At 46.4% G+C, this 17496-nt stretch overlaps 1 protein-coding gene across 7 annotated transcripts in view; it reads right to left on the minus strand.

The window, feature by feature from the left end:
- rab11fip4b (RAB11 family interacting protein 4 (class II) b) overlaps window positions 1-17496 on the minus strand; it is a 45710-nt gene that overhangs the window by 14677 nt on the left and 13537 nt on the right. For 4 of the 7 annotated variants that reach the window (XM_077015452.1, XM_077015446.1, XM_077015450.1 and 1 more), the window contains exons 2-3: window positions 1340-1548; window positions 987-1172 (exon numbers count right to left, since the gene is read on the minus strand). In XM_077015452.1, the coding sequence (XP_076871567.1) occupies window positions 987-1172; window positions 1340-1515 (362 nt within the window). In that variant the 5' untranslated portion in view covers window positions 1516-1548. Of the gene's footprint in view, window positions 1-986; window positions 1173-1339; window positions 1549-3580; window positions 3967-6546; window positions 6934-9247; window positions 9640-17496 lie in introns of those variants that run through there. The other 3 variants (XM_077015451.1, XM_077015447.1, XM_077015448.1) reach the window with 3 other exon arrangements.

Below are 17496 nucleotides of genomic sequence, written 5' to 3' on the forward strand. Positions count from 1 at the left end.
AAACGGGGCGAGTTTTTAATGTGAGAAACTGAATACCAACCAAGGAAGCAAACATTTGCAATTTTTTTTAGGCAAAGCTTTCAGAAGGATCGATATGAATAATTGCTGTCTGATGTTTGCTATTAAAACTAACGTGGCTCCAGTTACAGTGCTGCGTCTTCAGAAGATCCTCTTTCTACAGCCTCCGTTATTAAAGTCTTCATTATTCGTGAGTCACTCTCCTGAAACTTTGCACAATATCTTCCAGAAACACATTCAATACCTGCTCCCTCATCCCTTTATCCGCCATTAGTGCCGTGTGGGTGTGCAAGCACGACAGCAAGCGGCATTCGTTTCAATAAATCACCCTTCACTCTCCGTTTAACTGCGTTCGTTGTGATTTCCACGGCGTGTGCGGAGGCCCGCCCTGCCTAAAAGTTCCCACCAAAACCTCATTTTACCCGTCGGGCCTGATTTTGCTGAACAAGACTGGATGGAGTGAGTCAGAGCAGCTCGGACTCGGCCCATCCCGTGCTGCTCATACACCACCACGGAAGAATCTCGCACGTTGCTGTGTACCGATCCTTACTGCTGTATGGGCAACTGTAGGGATGACACACACTCCAGTAGTGTCTACAATAACAGTCTCTGGGGAAATACTGCAGCCGCTCTGACGTCACACAGACTTGTGTAAACCTAAACTCTCCCTCTGTCCTCCACCCTCTTCCTGTTGAACGCTGACTGGCGTGACGTTTTCACACACTGCAGAATCCTCATTTCTGATCATGTTCCAAAGTCAACGCGATCGTCCACCAATAACCATCGTCCGTTAGAGCTGCCTGGGTGTTTGCAGGTGAAAAAGGGCGCTGGAGCACAGACAGATCATACGAAACTTCATACGACCTTCATAGAACATGCCTTACATCTGTGTCGCACACACTTCACAAAGGCATTCGCAAAGGCAAACGAGCAGACACACACGCAAACACACGTCCGCGCACACACACCTGGAAGGTACAGAGGAACTGAGGTCGGAGAACCCGTTGCCGTGTGCGTCATCGCCAGGGCTGCTGGGATTGTAGTCCCTGTCTTCGCCCTCTCCGTAGTCCTCAAACTGCTCCTCGTTCAGTGAGGCAGACGAGCGCGTCGAGAGTTCAGAGGTCACGGAGGGGTTGACGTTACGCTCTCCAGCCCTGGAAGGAGAAACATGGGGCGTTGAGTTTTGGTTAGACGCCAGCAAGCCTCTTAAGTCTGCACCCCCTCAGCTGGGATATTACTCAGAACAATCTTTAACATTAGATGGCATAAGTGGAGCCGTAGGAATATGCTAAGCATGAGCAAAACTTTATTCGACTATTGCCTTATGTCCAACTTGTCTCCAGGTAAGAGGAATCGGAGTCCTTCCTCTTTCTCTCCTCCTCTTCCTCCATCAGAAAGCTCGGAGCCTGCAGCGCTCCCCACCGCGCTGTCCCGGTCCGACTCCCGAGCCTCCTCATCCTCACCCAACGAGCTGCCCACCAGCTCCTGCCCAGACATGGCCACGCCCTGCCTGACTGGCTCCTCCCCCAACTGGTGTGGTTTTGGTGGTGGTGGTGGTGATGGACAGACAGAAGAGAAACACAGAGGAAAACAAACACACCAGGGGTCAATAGAGTCTTTTGTGCCCTGTAGACAAGGACTTGAAAAGATTCAGGTTTGCCACCATTTACACATAGACACACCCTGAGATAGACACATTTAAACACACACTTATCTCAGAGACACAGAGTGGTCTAATGATCTAGTTCACTAATTAGTGGTGCTGGATTCAATCCTGTGGAGGCCCGTAGGTGTTTGAAATCTCCAAGATGCTTGATCACAAATCATCCCATAATACACTTTTGGTTTTGGCCACCAAGCAATTTACCCAGGACCCCTAAAAGTTGCTTACTCTGCCTATTTGGTAATCTTGCATTGCTACTAAAAAAAGCCACACTAGACTTTACAAAAACCCACTACAGACTCCTCTCCCCTCTTCCAGTTGTGCGTGCGTGTGTGTGTGTGTGTGTGTGTGTGTGTGTGTGTCCTCTCTCCACATACTGAGGATACACAGCTCCTCTGGTTTAGCAAACCGGTTCCACAGCTAACTGTCACCAACACTAACTTCCACTACCAACACAACACAGTAGCACCAGCCCGTGTGTGTGTGTGTGTGTGTGTGTGTGTGTGGAGCATATCTGCCCACACACAGCTGAAGGGTAGCAGGCAAATGGAGGATGAGTGATTAGAGCAAGGAGTGAGAGAGAGAAAGAGAGGGAGGAAAAGACAGAGCCAGGGATGAAGGACAAGCTTTATACGTAGAACGACGACTCATCACAAGCTCTCAAGCTTGAGTGGATGTGTGGAGACAGCCAGGCAACCATGAGAACGGGGACAAAACATCACACACACACACACACACACACCTAACGGTACTCGGACACACTAGGTCACACAGTGGAGATGATAATGCACACTCGATCCGTGAACACAGTGTGTCCTCATCTGCATTTCTGCCCAGGCTCTGACCTCTGGCACTGTTTGTATGTAGAGGTGTCATCTAAACTCTTTCAGGTAGCTTGGAACATCAGGACCAAAAGGCTACGCAATGTGCATGAAACATTTCTTTTCTCTCTCTCTCTCTCTCTCCCTCTCTATTCCTCCCTCACTCTCTCCCTCTCTCTGCTCTTCCAACTTGCCCTGAAGGGTCAAATAAACCAACCACCTAAACCGATCCGGTCCAGTTCAGGCTGTAGCACATGCTGGGCAGAATACACCATCCTCACTACACCACAATGAAACGTTGATGTGACACACAGCACCATTTCAGATGGTGGCAAGCTGGCATTAAACCACAACTGTTGTGAAAGTTCAACTGTATATAAAACTGTATACAGCCTATATATATATATATATATATATATATATATATATATATATATATATATATATATATATATTATATATAGGTCAGACATGACGTATCCTGCATTGCATACATGCCTTAGGACAAATCTGTATTTATTCAGGCATCAGCAGTCTGCTCAAACACTAGACTCTGACGAGCAGCCCAGTTTATTCATGATGACCAGAGCACCAAGTTCTTTGTTGTCATAAAAAAAAGCCAGAAGACAAGCAGGTGTTCGTATGCAAGAGACGGAGCAAATTACCGAAAACACGAGGACTGTGTGTCTTGCTTGACAAAAGGGCACAAATAAAAATTCCAACATGGGAAACAGTCATTAAATATTCTCCTATTATGGATAATTCAACTGATACACTAAGTGTTATTTTACAAATGACATAAGACCGAAAAGTGGCCCTTCAGGCACACCCCAAAGATAATGAGCAACGATACTGAATTAATGAGTTTTCTATTAACAATTCTTAAATAATCATAATTTACACACATGTACTCACATTCATTAAATGCTTTTTATGGTCATTAAGTATAAAGCATGAACAGAAGATCCCAAGTAGACCTTCATCAGCACAAACATGTTTGACCACCACTCCATTTCGTCTCCTCCACTGGCAACACTACCGGTCCATAACCACGAATACATCAAGCACATATGCTTACCATATGTAAATGGTTCAGGAAAGGCACACTGGTGTCCTGGTCTGGCAGTAACACTGTTTGTTTTACAGAAGATGCAAATAGGTGTCTTTCGCTTTAATTCATCCTGTACAAGTTCGAAGCATTAGACTGATGCAGTAGGCAGTACAGTCCCAAGCTGGTTTTTTAGGTGCAGATCCCTGCCAAGAACGCAGCAGGTGTGATCATGCAGGTGTGATCACGCAAGTGTGTCAGGAGAATTAAAAGGCAGCACTATACAGACTCTCAGTGGGACGACTCACACAGGCCGACACGCAGGTATTCAACAACACTCAGTCAGTCAGCTGACGTCAGAGACTCGCTGTGCATACACACGTGTGCGCATGCACACATACACACTCGGTCAGTGACACAGAGATCATGTACAGGCCTGATCAGATCATGAAATAACCTCTGAGGCATGTCCAAAGTACACAAAACTTTTTTCCTATTTACATAAAACCCAGGAGAATCTGACACTATATGCCAATGGGTTGATATCATTTCAGTTTAATATGTAAACATATCTAGAACTAGAATATCTAGAATCCTGCGTAATTACGATGAAAATATCATATTGTTATTGCCTGGATTAAATATGTGGAATAACATCTTATTTAGATGGATGGGGTTTCATAAATTTTGTAATAGATAGCCCTTTTCTTTCATGCCCTATAGTCACATAAATTAGCAAAACTGCTATCTTGAGATTAGTTTTTAAGTTGGAATGACTAAAGGTAGCCGTCACAGGGATTCCTCCTTGGAGATCACTCCCCTACAGACCCGAGAACCACTAACGAACACCAACATACCACACCTGACCCAATTCATTACAGTCTTCAGACGACCTTGAATACGTCATTCTGTTGTTGTTACATTTGGGGCCGAGCTGAACTCTACAGGAACGGAGGCTCTGCAGGAGGAAGGAAAGCAACTACTACGCTTTGGTTGTAAGAAGGTGAGCCCAGGTCAGAAGGATAACGATAACACGGACCTTTCTATGCACCCTGTGAAAACTAGATTTCCTACCCTCTTGAGATTCAAATAATCAATTTCCAAGTTAATGCCTCACTCGTCAAAGTTAACATACAAGGTCACGCTTAAACGGGTGTCAAATTTCTTTTTATAGACGCCTCATTTGCTGTTCAAATCTGCCCTTGAAGGCAAGGCACCCTTGAGCACAGTTCTCATTTTCACATTAACATGTTAATTATTGTTTGGCATTCTGTAGTGCCAGGAAGAAAATAACTCGTAATTCACAGCTGAGAGGTCTTTTGTGCAGTTTTTTTATTTGTAGCACCGACTCCTGTACAATGGAAACCTAACGGTAGTCAACAGCCACCAACATGGACCTTCAGAAGAGCTCAAGTGTGCTTCACAGAACATTGTCATGCTCTCCTGGTCTCCAAGGCACTACAGCGACGTTTCACCACCTCTTCTGAGCGCACACATGCATGCACACACGGCCCGAAGCCTATTAAAATGGATTTGTGGACAAACATTTTAAAGCAGAGCTCTTGATTGAATTTCACCTTTGCATAGTTTTTTTTTTTATTATGTGGATAGATCCAGCTTCACAGGGTCTAGAGCAGGGGTACTCAAATAGAAATGATGACGGGCCACATTTAATTTTTTAAATCACTGAAAGGCCGGTTACGGGGGGGGGGGGGGGGTGAACGCATTTGGGCGTCTGCTACCTGTTTGTTGTTGCCATAAAGGCAATCCCCGGCATCGTCTTGAGATCGCGGTGCGCGATTTCAAAATAAGAGCGGATAGCGCAATTGAAAAAAAAGATTCCTAAAAAAAAAACTCTTTTCAAAACAGCTCACGGGCCAGAAATAGATAGCCCGCGGGCCGGTATTTGAGTATGGGGGGTCTAGAGACACCCCAAGCAAACCTGTGAAATATGAGATGTTGGTGACTACCACAACTAGACTGTACAGGAAAGCAGATCTCCATAAACAGAAGTAGTGACCACATCTACAGCAGATCACATGACTGTCAGTGACTGTGCCGAATGATCCGTCATCCAATCAGATAAAGATGCATGGACAGGCACGTCAACAGAACAGAATGAGATGCTTGCTGGTAAAGGCTATGATCAGGCTTTGCTCTCTTTTAGCACCCAAACTCGAGGGTGTGTTTGATCGTGGCACGTTTGACTTGCTTTTTCTTACAGTTACATAGATAACAGCCTCCATTGGCAGGGACTAGACTAATGCATCATTCACAGACAGAGAGAGATAGAGAGAGGGAAGAGAGTGAGTAAGAAAAGCTATCAAACCTGAAGAGGTGCAAGAGAGGGAGACATTGAGGAGATGGCATTAGGGAACGTGATGAAGACTAACAGGAGAAGAGGCGGGACAGTAATTATGACCGGCAGCTCAGCCGCACTGGGAGGCTGGAAACTAAACAGTTAATTTTAACTGCGATGCAAATGTGTGTAATGAAACTGGCAAGTTCAACTCAAGTTTACATTCTCTGTGAAACCTGTCAGCATGGCTGGTAAGGTACAGCTCAAACGTGATCCAAAGGTTATGCAACACACAGAAAATGTCCCTCCGGTCTCCACAGAATCCACCGTGGTGAGATAACCTCTTCCACAGCAGTGGGAGTGGCGCCTGAAACGAAACTGCTCCACAAACACAAACACCATCAGGTGGTTACCATGACCAATCCGAGTACCATGCTGTGGAATGCCTGACGGTAATCCCAGACTCTTCAGGTCTTATGCAACGCAGCAGGACCTCCTCATCCAGGTGGTGTAAGGGTGCATGACTGGGTGTTATGGTGCATAATGACAATTAGAAGGTGGTGCCCATGACTCATGACATCTGTGCCTGGCCTAAAGAAACGATTTGATGATCTTGGCAACATCCTGTTCGGTTGACACACTGTAAAAAGTTGCAATGAACGCACCTGCAAAGAACTACTGTTGTTGAGAGAATCACCTGCATGCTGTTTCAATGTGTGGGCCTGACTGCAGAATTTATGACATCAGAGCCTCGCAGGGTTCCAGGGGTCGTCTCTGGGGGAAGCAGACACCACTATCTGCTAGCAAACGCAGAACAGAATCCGACACCTTGCATCTGTTTCTTATTCGACCAAATTACTGCATGGACTACAACTGCTTTGTGAATCTACACCAAAGTTGTAACACGGCGTAGGACCAGGTGTGAGAGGGAGCAAGTGAGTAGAGGTGTGGGAGAAAGACAGCAAAAATGAAAGAATGAGAGAAACCTAGATAGAGTGAGAGAGAGGAGTGAGAAAGAGAACGTGAGAGGGAGAGGCACTCTGTGTCCTCTACCTCCCCCACTTTCTCTGTAAAACCAGTGAAGAGCAGAATCCATCATGTCATACCTTCCCTCCGTGTTCCACAGTCTCTCATATCTTCATCTTCCCTAGTCCTCCTCACCCAGCTACTCCCCTTCTCTCTGAACCACAGGGTACGGGTACAGGGAATTGGAGGAACACCAAGACCCATGAGAGAGAAGGGACCGATTTGCAGAACAAAACACACCTTTCCTTTTGTCAACACTAAATAACGTAGTTTGTATGGGTACAACACTGCAGTGGATTCAAACATGTTTGTGCAGAAAGGACAAATGAAGCTTTATAAAAACACCGGGGATCCAATTAGACCAAAATTGCTGGTTTTCTTTTTGGGCATTTTTGGCACTTTAACACCTTTGATTTTGGTGTTATGTAGTATTTTGAGTATTATGTATTTTGAGTATTACTAGTTGGTCATTTTTGCCTACATGCATAGTGTCAGGGTGGTTTTGCTCTTCCTGATGTTGAGGAGAAAGCTCCATCAAACGGAATCACCCAGTCTACAGATTTAGTAAGTACAGTATCATTCATCACCTATTTTATTTCCTCTAAAATGGTGTAACATCCTTCGCCGTTTGACTCCCAGCTTCCTGCTCTGAGGCCCCAGTAGTACTACATGGCTAAGTGTGTGCGGCTATTTTATTTTTCCCACACTGTACATAAATTAGAATTATTCATCCACTTCTGCAGAAGAGACACTTTCAGTCCCACTCACAGCCAAACACACACACACACACACACACGCGCGCACACACACACTGAGGTGATGTACAGGAAGCAGTGACTCATGATGCCCAGCACAACAGAACTTCAGCGTTTGCAACACACACACACACACCCTTTAATCCCAGCCTGACGAAGCTATCAAGTGCCACGCCGTAGTTGACTTGCTTCACAAATGTCAAAACGGAGTCGCGCCACGAAAACGAAACAACAAACCTACACTCCACTGGGACCAGGTCGCGAGCGATCACGTTACCGCGCATTCCTGACCACAAAGCGGTATTGTGCCGTACGAAACCGCCCGGGACCGACGACGAGCGGGTGAGAACCTGGACGAGGAACACGCCAGGTGGAGAGAAAAGCCCGGGGGGGTTCTGAAACGTGTTTTTTGAGGACACGTTTTCTGTACTTCTGGCGAACTATCCGAAAACGAGCTTGCCAAGAGATACAGTAAAACCGTGCTCTACAGCCCTAAAACCAAAAGGGAACTCGATTCCACATGTGTGAACACGTATACGAGCGTGTATTAAATATGCTAAGAGTTATTACCGCATAGAGCCATATGGAAGCTGTCTGAGCCACATGTGTGCACAGGGCAAGTGTGAAAAGTGGTCTATTTAAAGAAACACAGCGGGACACACAAGCGCAATAAAGAATCACAATAGAGGATAGAGAGAAGGGGGGGGGGGGGGGTGTTGGGGGTGGCTGGCCTTATTTCATAGCAATTGCGGTATGACTTGCCCCTCAGTTCAGTTCTCCTTCCTACACACAACCCCCACCCCATACCAGTTTGTCCACTTAAGTATCAACTTACATTGACTTACAATGACATTCAATATACTGCTTACGTCCACAAAGACAGTAAATATACTCACTTCATTAGAAAACAGAAGTTGCCCAGACGTGTGCATGTCTTCACTGTGTGTGTGTGGTAACTGACCCCTCCCCCATACCTCTATAGCTGTTTTCCTTCCTTCTGATCAGATTAACACAGTGAGATAACAAGTGACACATCCAAGGAGACACAGCAAGACAGTTTTCTGGATTTTCTCAGTGTTCTAGATCTCCAGCTGAGTGTGTGTGGTGGTGGTGGTGGTAGTGGGGGGGACGACACTTATGCTACTTAGAAAATAATTTGGAAAAGAACGTTAGGATCTCTTAGAATCATAATGTCACTCATGTAGGACAGAGGACCGTGCTACAAAATGTAGCTTTCCCATGTTCCATGGATCAAAGTTTGGGAAAACACACTTCCCTTGACAAACAGGCACAATGTTTACAATTGTACCTTCAGTCGCCACACAGAGAGGGGTACGGATTGACCCTACGTCACTTCGTTATAAGCAGGCGTTCCCTAATTATCTGCTTAATCCCATTTTCATTGGGCTCTCTCTCAGGGACAGGGAGCAGGACAGAGAGAAAGACAAAACAGACGTCTTTAGAGAATGCAAATATAAGAAACAGGAATCAAGATCATCATGATTTTATTACCTTGCACTATGAAAAAGGAGCAGACAGACATTCAGGCAACAGGCACACACATTCTCTCTGTCTCCGAGACACGGACCTAAGGCCTTCTAAGCACATGGTTCTTACCGTGTGTGTCACAGGACTGGGGTCCACATGTTCTGTCTGCGTCCACTCTGCACAGGCCAGTAGTGACCAAACGTCCTCGTCCCCCACAAGCCACTCAAACTAGATGCCACCGCAGGCCAGACAACAGTGAGGTATAGTTCACCCAAACACTCCAGTCCAGCCAGTAAAACACTAAACCAGTGGTCCACAATGTGCCAACAAGACCAGGAGAGAGGAGACGAACACAGGAAGGGAGAAGGGAAAAAATCCTTCCTCTTAATATCCTGAAATTCGTATGAATCAGCAACACACACACACTCATGTACAGGTCAGGGAGATTTGATTCAAACACATGCTCTTTCACACACACACAAATTCACACAGGCACAAGGACTGCAGCTGCCAAGAGTTGCTAAACTCTGGCCCCTCCTTCACTACCCGGCACGCTCTCTCTCTCTCTCTCTCTCTCTCTCTCTCTCTCTCTCTCTCTCTCTCTCTCTCTCTCTCTCTCTCTCTCTCGCACTCTCTCTCTCTCTCTCTCTCTCTCTCTCCCTCTCACACACACTCTCTATGGCTGCTGCCAGGCAACCAAGCCTCAGCTGGGTTGTCCCCATGGGCGGAGCCATCAGTGAGCCAAATTCTCTTGGACTGGTGGATTTGCATATTCATGCGCAGCCTGTGCGCTGTGGCAACAGTGCAAGTTTAGTGAAATGAGTGAGGGTTGTATAGCACAGGCTGAGACGGACCAAAGGTTTGAAACTTAGCCTGCCTGCTAAAGGTATAACAACACACAAAGAAAAGAAGGAAACTGAGCTAAGGTTAAAAATAACTTTTAAAATTCCACATGGAGTTCAATGTTCAATTTAATTCGCCATTTCATTTGGCTACCAATACAGTCCCGTCCTAGACAAAACAATACGTAATTATGTATACGTTTCTAGCAGTGGTCTATACGCAGTTATGTGCTGAGAACAGAAGGAGCTGAGAGGAAACGGAGGTGGCACGAGGCGGTCAGAGGCGGTCGGAGGCGGTCTATGCACCTCGAACAGAGAGGGCTAAACCTCAGCTTCATTTCCACTCCTCAAGCTACCATGTATCCGCAGTGCAGCTGTGTGTGTACACAGGTAGTTCTGTGTCTGTGTTGAGTGCAGCTGTGTGTGTACATAGGTAGTTCTGTGTCTGTGTTGAGTGCAGCTGTGTGTTCAGAGGTAGTTCTGTGTCTGTGTTGAGTGCAGGTGTGTGTATACAGGTAGTTCTGTGTCTGTGTTGAGTGCAGCTGTGTGTGTACATAGGTAGTTCTGTGTCTGTGTTGAGTGCAGCTGTGTGTGTACATAGGTAGTTCTGTGTCTGTGTTGAATGCAGCTGTGTGTGTACATAGGTAGTTCTGTGTCTGTGTTGAGTGCAGCTGTGTGTGTACAGAGGTAGTTCTGTGTCTGTGTTGAGTGCAACTGTGTGTGTACAGAGGTAGTTCTGTGTCTGTGTTGAGCGCAACTGTGTGTGTACACAGGTAGTTCTGTGTCTGTGTTGAGTGCAGCTGTGTGTGTACACAGGTAGTTCTGTGTCTGTGTTGAGTGCAGCTGTGTGTGTACACAGGTAGTTCTGTGTCTGCGTTGAGTGCAGCTGTGTGTGTACACAGGTAGTTCTGTGTCTGCGTTGAGTGCAGCTGTGTGTGTACACAGGTAGTTCTGTGTCTGCGTTGAGTGCAGCTGTGTGTGTACATAGGTAGTTCTGTGTCTGCGTTGAGTGCAGCTGTGTGTGTACACAGGTAGTTCTGTGTCTGCGTTGAGTGCAGCTGTGTGTGTACAGAGGTAGTTCTGTGTCTGCGTTGAGTGCAGCTGTGTGTGTACACAGGCAGTTCTGTGTCTGTGTTGAGTACACAGGTAGTTCTGTGTCTGTGTTGAGTGCAGCTGTGTGTGTACAGAGGTAGTTCTGTGTCTGCGTTGAGTGCAGCTGTGTGTGTACACAGGCAGTTCTGTGTCTGTGTTGAGTGCAGCTGTGTGTACACAGGTAGATCTGTGTCTGTGTGGATATGCAAGATCCACATGGTCCGGTTGCTCCACATGGTCTCCAACAATGAAAACAACGTCTCAACAGTAAGGAGGAAATGCTTGTAGGGTTCGACTGAATGGACATCTGATCTGAGATCAGGTGTAAGGTTTTTCTAGTGTCAACTGTATCCAGTAGGACCAGAGAACATGTCATTCTGCACAGCGTCACGGTCACTAGCTCTGGCCACAATGCCTCCTCCTCAGAGGAGGAACAGCTAACCTCACTGACATAGCACGGACACCACGTGGAATCGTGCGCTCTCTCCGATGACATCAGCTCACATCCTAAACAGGTGTGTTGCGAACACTGTCGAATGAACACAGATCCTGGGCAACAGGTTTCAAATGTCTAGGGAACAAAAGCGTTAATCTGTGGTCAGCTTCAACCTGGCCAAATAGCTGCGCTATGCCCCAGCCCAGGCCTGTAGCATATCTAACGCAGATACCCAAACACCCACCTGGTACAGGTGTGTGAGGAGCTAGGAGAGAGCATAAATAAAAGAGTGACCTCAGAGACCGAGACTACATTTAGGCCAGGAACAGCAACAACTACATCCTAGTCAGGTGTGTGTACTGAAACACCTCACCACCTCCCTTATTTTCTGGTGAAACTAAGGAGGACATAGAGTGTAGACAGCAAACAATCAAAACAATGCAGTGGCCTGCCATAAATACATACACACACGCGCGCGCGAACACCCACACCTCTTAGACCTCCGCCACTCCCCGACTGTTCTTTTATTCTTAATCCACCGGACTTATTTTAGCTTCTAATCTTTGTTAGGAAATCTATGTTCTATTCTGTTCTCTTTCCGGGACATCCCGCTCCGCAGACAAACGAGCCAAAAACTGCAGCTGGTGAATTCCTTCAAGTTGTCTCACTTCAGGGGCATTTTGCTTCAGGACAGCAAGTTTTTGTTTTTTTACATAATTACTGGCAAAGATCAGTCTATTACTACAGATTACCTAGATTATACAGATTACCGCAAATCCAACAGAATCCAGGAACTTTTTGTTCCGTCTCCTCGTACGCTTTCCAGCAGTGCAGATATGGATGCTACATCCTCTCATATGACAGCCTTTCAGAACGTGGCTGTCTGGTGCAGGGGTGTTGGGGAGAAAACCCGAGCTTACAGGTGCGTGGCAGCAAGTTACCCATAGAACCCGTGTCGCATTTACCCACACTGCCTGCGTCGCATTTCGATTGGCCAGGGTCAGCCGGCCTACGCCCTTCTCCAGTTTCCTCCACCGTATACCTGGACGCGACTGACCCACTTCAGCTCCGGCTTCTGCCTGCATTTCGCCGGACGTCTGGCCCGGCGTAGCGCTTCAGAACAGGTGTCAGGATTCCAGCAACAAAACCACCTCACTCCACCTGCGGCATGTAAGCACGCAGTCCCTAAACAGACTAAACACCAAGCCAAACAACAAAACGAGGAAAACTAATGCGTTTCCTGACAGACAACCTCAACACCCCCAGCTAAAAAAAAATCCCCTGTTGATTTTCACGTCACGCAGCCGACTGAAGGGGGGGGGGGGGGGGGGGGGGGGGGCAAGGGATTATGGAGTGGAATGACATAAAAAAAAAAACCTAATAATCTGGAAAAGAATGCACCCTCCTGGCTCCTCTCGGGGAGTATAGGTCAGCCAATGCCTGCAGACTATTTTTTTAAAATGCAATTTGTTGAGGGTATGTCCCCTCAAGCACCCCCCCCCCCCCCCCCCGACTACGAGGGATTATATTCAGACAACATGGGGTTTAAGAATGACCAGGCTGACCTAAACCTTGAGAGTTAAAAAATGTCAGCCTCTGTTTTTTTTTTGCAGGTTTGAAATGCTGAACTTTATTGCTTGGGGCCCCTCGCTAACTGTGGTCGAAAGCACATTAAAGCACACCGGGTCAAAATGTGCATGGTACAAGCGTACTCCCATTACCATGACAACAACATTCCAAACAGTTCTTGTCTGTAAAGTCTTACATACCATTAAGAAATAATGTGAAATATAAATAGGGATAATACATTTTATACATTTTACAAAAAGACATTGTGAAGTATTAGGTTCTGAAAATTCCACCATATTGTCCGGAGTTCAAAACTTCAAATCCCAAAGGGACAACCTTATGAACTACAACAACCAAGACTTAAAAGTCCCAACCTGTGTACTCAATGAAAATTCTGCTGTGCGTCTACGTTTGTATGAAATACTTGGGAAGACGTAGCCCCCACAGAAGACGGAGACACTCTTATCTGAGTGTCTCTTAGGCAGGGGCATTGTAAATCAAACCAACCTGAATGAGCACCCAGGTTGGGAGGACAGCGGCTCAGAGCAGTACTGTTCTAAATGCCACCGGGTGACTCCGTGATGAGGAAAACGGAGGGGAAAAGTGCCCCGGAAGCCGGGAAGCCCCTGAGAATGAAGCTATGTGGGGCTTTGTGTGGAGCTGTAGCCTGGTGAGTCCTGGGTGAATGCTAATGAGGACATGTCCTAAGGTTTGGGGGGTGGGGGGGTGAGGACAGAGGGGGGAGACTATGGCACAGAGGGGTACCTTGACCTGCACAGATGGCAAGTAGAACACACAGCCCAATTCCTGCCCAAAAGTCATGTGCCTGCATACCTCTCTCTCTCTCACACACACACACACACACACACACACACACACACACACACACACTATGAGTACTATGAATCCTGTCAAGGAACAAAGTAAATTCAATTTAAAGTTCCTAAGGTTTTTTTGAAGTCAATTTTAAAAGCTAATCAATAAAAAACATTTAAAACATAAGATTATAAAGATCATGTCTTCCTGGTCTGTACAAGATGGCCAGTGCAGGCTGCTTTGCCAGTATCAGCACAATACATGTATCTCTCTGTATGTCTCACACATTCGCTCTCTACCACATTCTCTCCCTCATATTCCCCAGTCTCCTTCTCACTCACACTTTTTCCTCCTCACTGTTCCTTCTCACTCTCTCCCTTTCTTTCAGTCACACGCTCTCTCTCTTCCTCACTTTCTTTCATTTGTACATAGAAATAAACACAGTTGCCCTAAAACCTGTTGGGGAGGGTGTGGTTGTATTCTCAAAATAGAATCAGATATGACAGCTATGACAGCTCAGGAAATCCTCATCCTAACCCTAATGGCTCTAACTGGAGCGGAATGGGGAAGACAAGAATTATTTACTGTACTTTACACAGTCAGTGAGGATAGTATCTATTACATCATTTCATATTTTTTTTTCCTTGAAGATGAAATGTGTTTAGGTGTTCTTCCTCGGTCGTGGGTGTACCATCTGGAAGCCGATGCAACAGCCAAACGCTCCTGTTTCCAAGGTGAATGACAACAGCGTCGCTGGCTTTGAAATGAGCCACTTTCCAACAGTGATGAAAAGGAGAAAGGGTAAAAGAGAGAAAACAGCCGTGGCTGTGAGAGTCGCTAAGTGCTCACGAGGACAGCTGGATGTCCCACAGCAGTCCCAGATGACTGAAACGGAATGAGAAGCTGTCCGCTATGACTCGCACGCTTGCAATCCGGCAGGGAACGCTCTTCCTCAGGGCTCCCAGACACGCTGTGGCGACGGGCGATTGGCCCTGTCCCTGGCTCCTTCTCACCTGGCTCCTTCTCACCTGGCCCCGCCTCCGAATCTCCTAACCCCGCCCCCTGGTTCTCCGACCACAAAGCTGAGGCTCGCCGGTGAAAATACACGGCTACCTTGCGCAGGGCTCCCTTGCCATCCTGTCGTACATCCTGCATGGTAACCACATGACCTCTGCCCCCTCACCATCAACTTCCTCCTTCCCACTACCAATACCTAAACAACTATTGCTTTTGTGTAACTGTTCCCTCAGTGCGGATATCTTACATGCATGTTCAGAGTTACAGAGTGTGAACACAGTTCATTTTGTCTATATGTGACTACTTTCCCATCAACTTCAAACAAATGAGAACAGCACTGAGATGCTGAAAACTAAGCATTTAACATTGGACACATACATATTATGAGGCCAAACTGACCAGCACAATGCACGAGGGGTCAAAGGTGGCACCAGGGCGGCCGTCGCGCTGCAGGTAGGGTACAGGGAAGCTTCGATTACGCTTTGATGCGGGTGGGAGTTTATTGATCTCTGGCTCAGCACAGGGAGGTGGAGGCCACTGTGTGACCCGTAGACATCAACGATGTTTACAGCAGCTTCTTCAGGGCGTAAATGTTTTAAGGGGGCACTGTGTTTTGTGAGGATCCGTCACAAGTTTTAGAGTACAGAAGTAGAATGGAGGCTGTGCCTCCTTAAATAAGCAGGGAGCTACTGTTCCACCTTAAAAAAATAACAGTGCAGCGTTCCGTCTTAAAACTGTGCCAGCTCAGACATTCAGGTCACCAGTCGCTCCACCCTTAAAGATTTGAAGAGCCGCCTTAAGAAGTCAGGGTGCAAACACTCTGACTGAACTGTTCACAGGGTGTGATAAAGCACAGCTCTTGGGGGACTGCATCTTAAAACCCTGGAATGTTTTACTGCTCTGATGGGGTAAACAGTTTTCATACAACAGCTCTTACAGTTTCATGATACACATCCTCTGAAATGTGTCCTAATTGGGTATTTGAAGAATAAGAGTTTCTGTTCAACTCCAAAAAGGTGGGCTGACTGGAATCCCGAGGGGCAAGACTTCGCTGACCAAACTGACCAATCAGTGACAATGGATTAAAGATCTGATGATTGATCACATAGCCAATCAGGAGCTGAGGATTTAGGCAGGAAGTCAATAGAGAGTAGTGAGGGGGTTTGTGGTGGTTCAGAAGTCTGATTGACCTTTGCACACGTGTCTGAGTACATTTGCCTTTTTTGTGTGTTTGTTTAAACAGATGACAAAATGTTCCTAAATTAAAACACATTCTTGGCCAATTGAAATCATTTAATTGCTCAACTGGCCACTTTCACAGCTGTCAGGTTAACTCATCCTCGGTCCATGACTAGCCCAGGAAACACGAGTTTTGCTGCTCTCGTGACTACTTCATTGTCTCTGGGGACAGTTTCCCTGTTGCATCACCAGCCTTTGATTGGCTGAGTGGGGCCACAAATCCTATTGCATAAAGTTCTACGCATGAAAACAAATGTCAAAAAGCAGCTGCATTTTTTCCTCCCTCCTGTGCGTGTTCGACGTCATATTGGTTTGCTTGCGGACTTCACACACTTCACACTTCCTGTTAGGTCCTGATATGTACTAATCTCTTGCGGGAGCGAGATGAGTATTACTGTACACATTGTACTAATCTCTTGCGGGAGCATGATGAGATATTACTGTATGATTGTGCTGTTCTCCCGAGGGAGCGTGGTGTGCTGTGGAATGTGTGTTGTGTTGTAATTTCTTTCAGGTGCACCCAGGATGATGGGGTCACATGGCTCTGGGTGGTGCCTGACAGGTCAATCCACAGCTTCCTATAAAAGGCTTCCTGGAAGTGAAGACGGGAGGAGAGAGTGGCAGGCTCTCCTCGTTTGTTCTCCCTGTTTTGGGGTTGTTTTTGATATAAATATACATCTGCTAACCGTAATTGAGAGTTGTGATACTGGCCCTTGTTCTTGTGTGTGTGTGGTGGACTGTGTCTCTGTTTTTGAGTAGTTGTGTTTGTTATGTAGTATTCTCTTTTATTTTCTTGGTTGTTGTTGTGTATGTTTAAAAGAAGTCGCTTAGCACCAGGTAGGGTAGGCCGCTGTTTGTTTTGTAGTTTAGTTTTCTTTTCTCGTTTTCAGCGTGGCCTACCTGAAGTCAGTGGTGCTAAGCTAATGCTTGTTACATCTGGCATTTTCATGTTGTCTAAATATATATTATTGGATCAGTTAAAGTGTTGTCGGTTCCCCTTTATTGTTTCACTCCTAAATCACTCCAACATTAATTCGCTGTTACCGTCTGACCTAGACCGGGCGGTAACAATTGGGGGCTCGTCCTCCGTAACAATTGGGGGCTCGTCCTCCGTTTTGGTGTTTTTCCCCGGTTTTCTTTTGTGTTTGGTTCGCCTGGTTGGTGTTCTTTCTTGTGGCGGTGGGGTAGTGTGTTTGGTGTGCTAGTTATGGCGCATTTTGACTTGACGGAGTTTTCATTGTTTCCTACCCTGGAGCAATTTGATAAGTGCCGGAAGGCGGATCTCCTTCTCATAGTTGAGTTTTTTAATGTGACCGTATCGCGGGATGCTTCAAAGAGGGACATTAAGCAGGCTTTGGAGCATAGTC

The sequence above is a fragment of the Brachyhypopomus gauderio genome, chromosome 8 (genome assembly GCF_052324685.1).
Source record: "Brachyhypopomus gauderio isolate BG-103 chromosome 8, BGAUD_0.2, whole genome shotgun sequence".
Taxonomy (NCBI): Eukaryota; Metazoa; Chordata; class Actinopteri; order Gymnotiformes; family Hypopomidae; genus Brachyhypopomus; species Brachyhypopomus gauderio.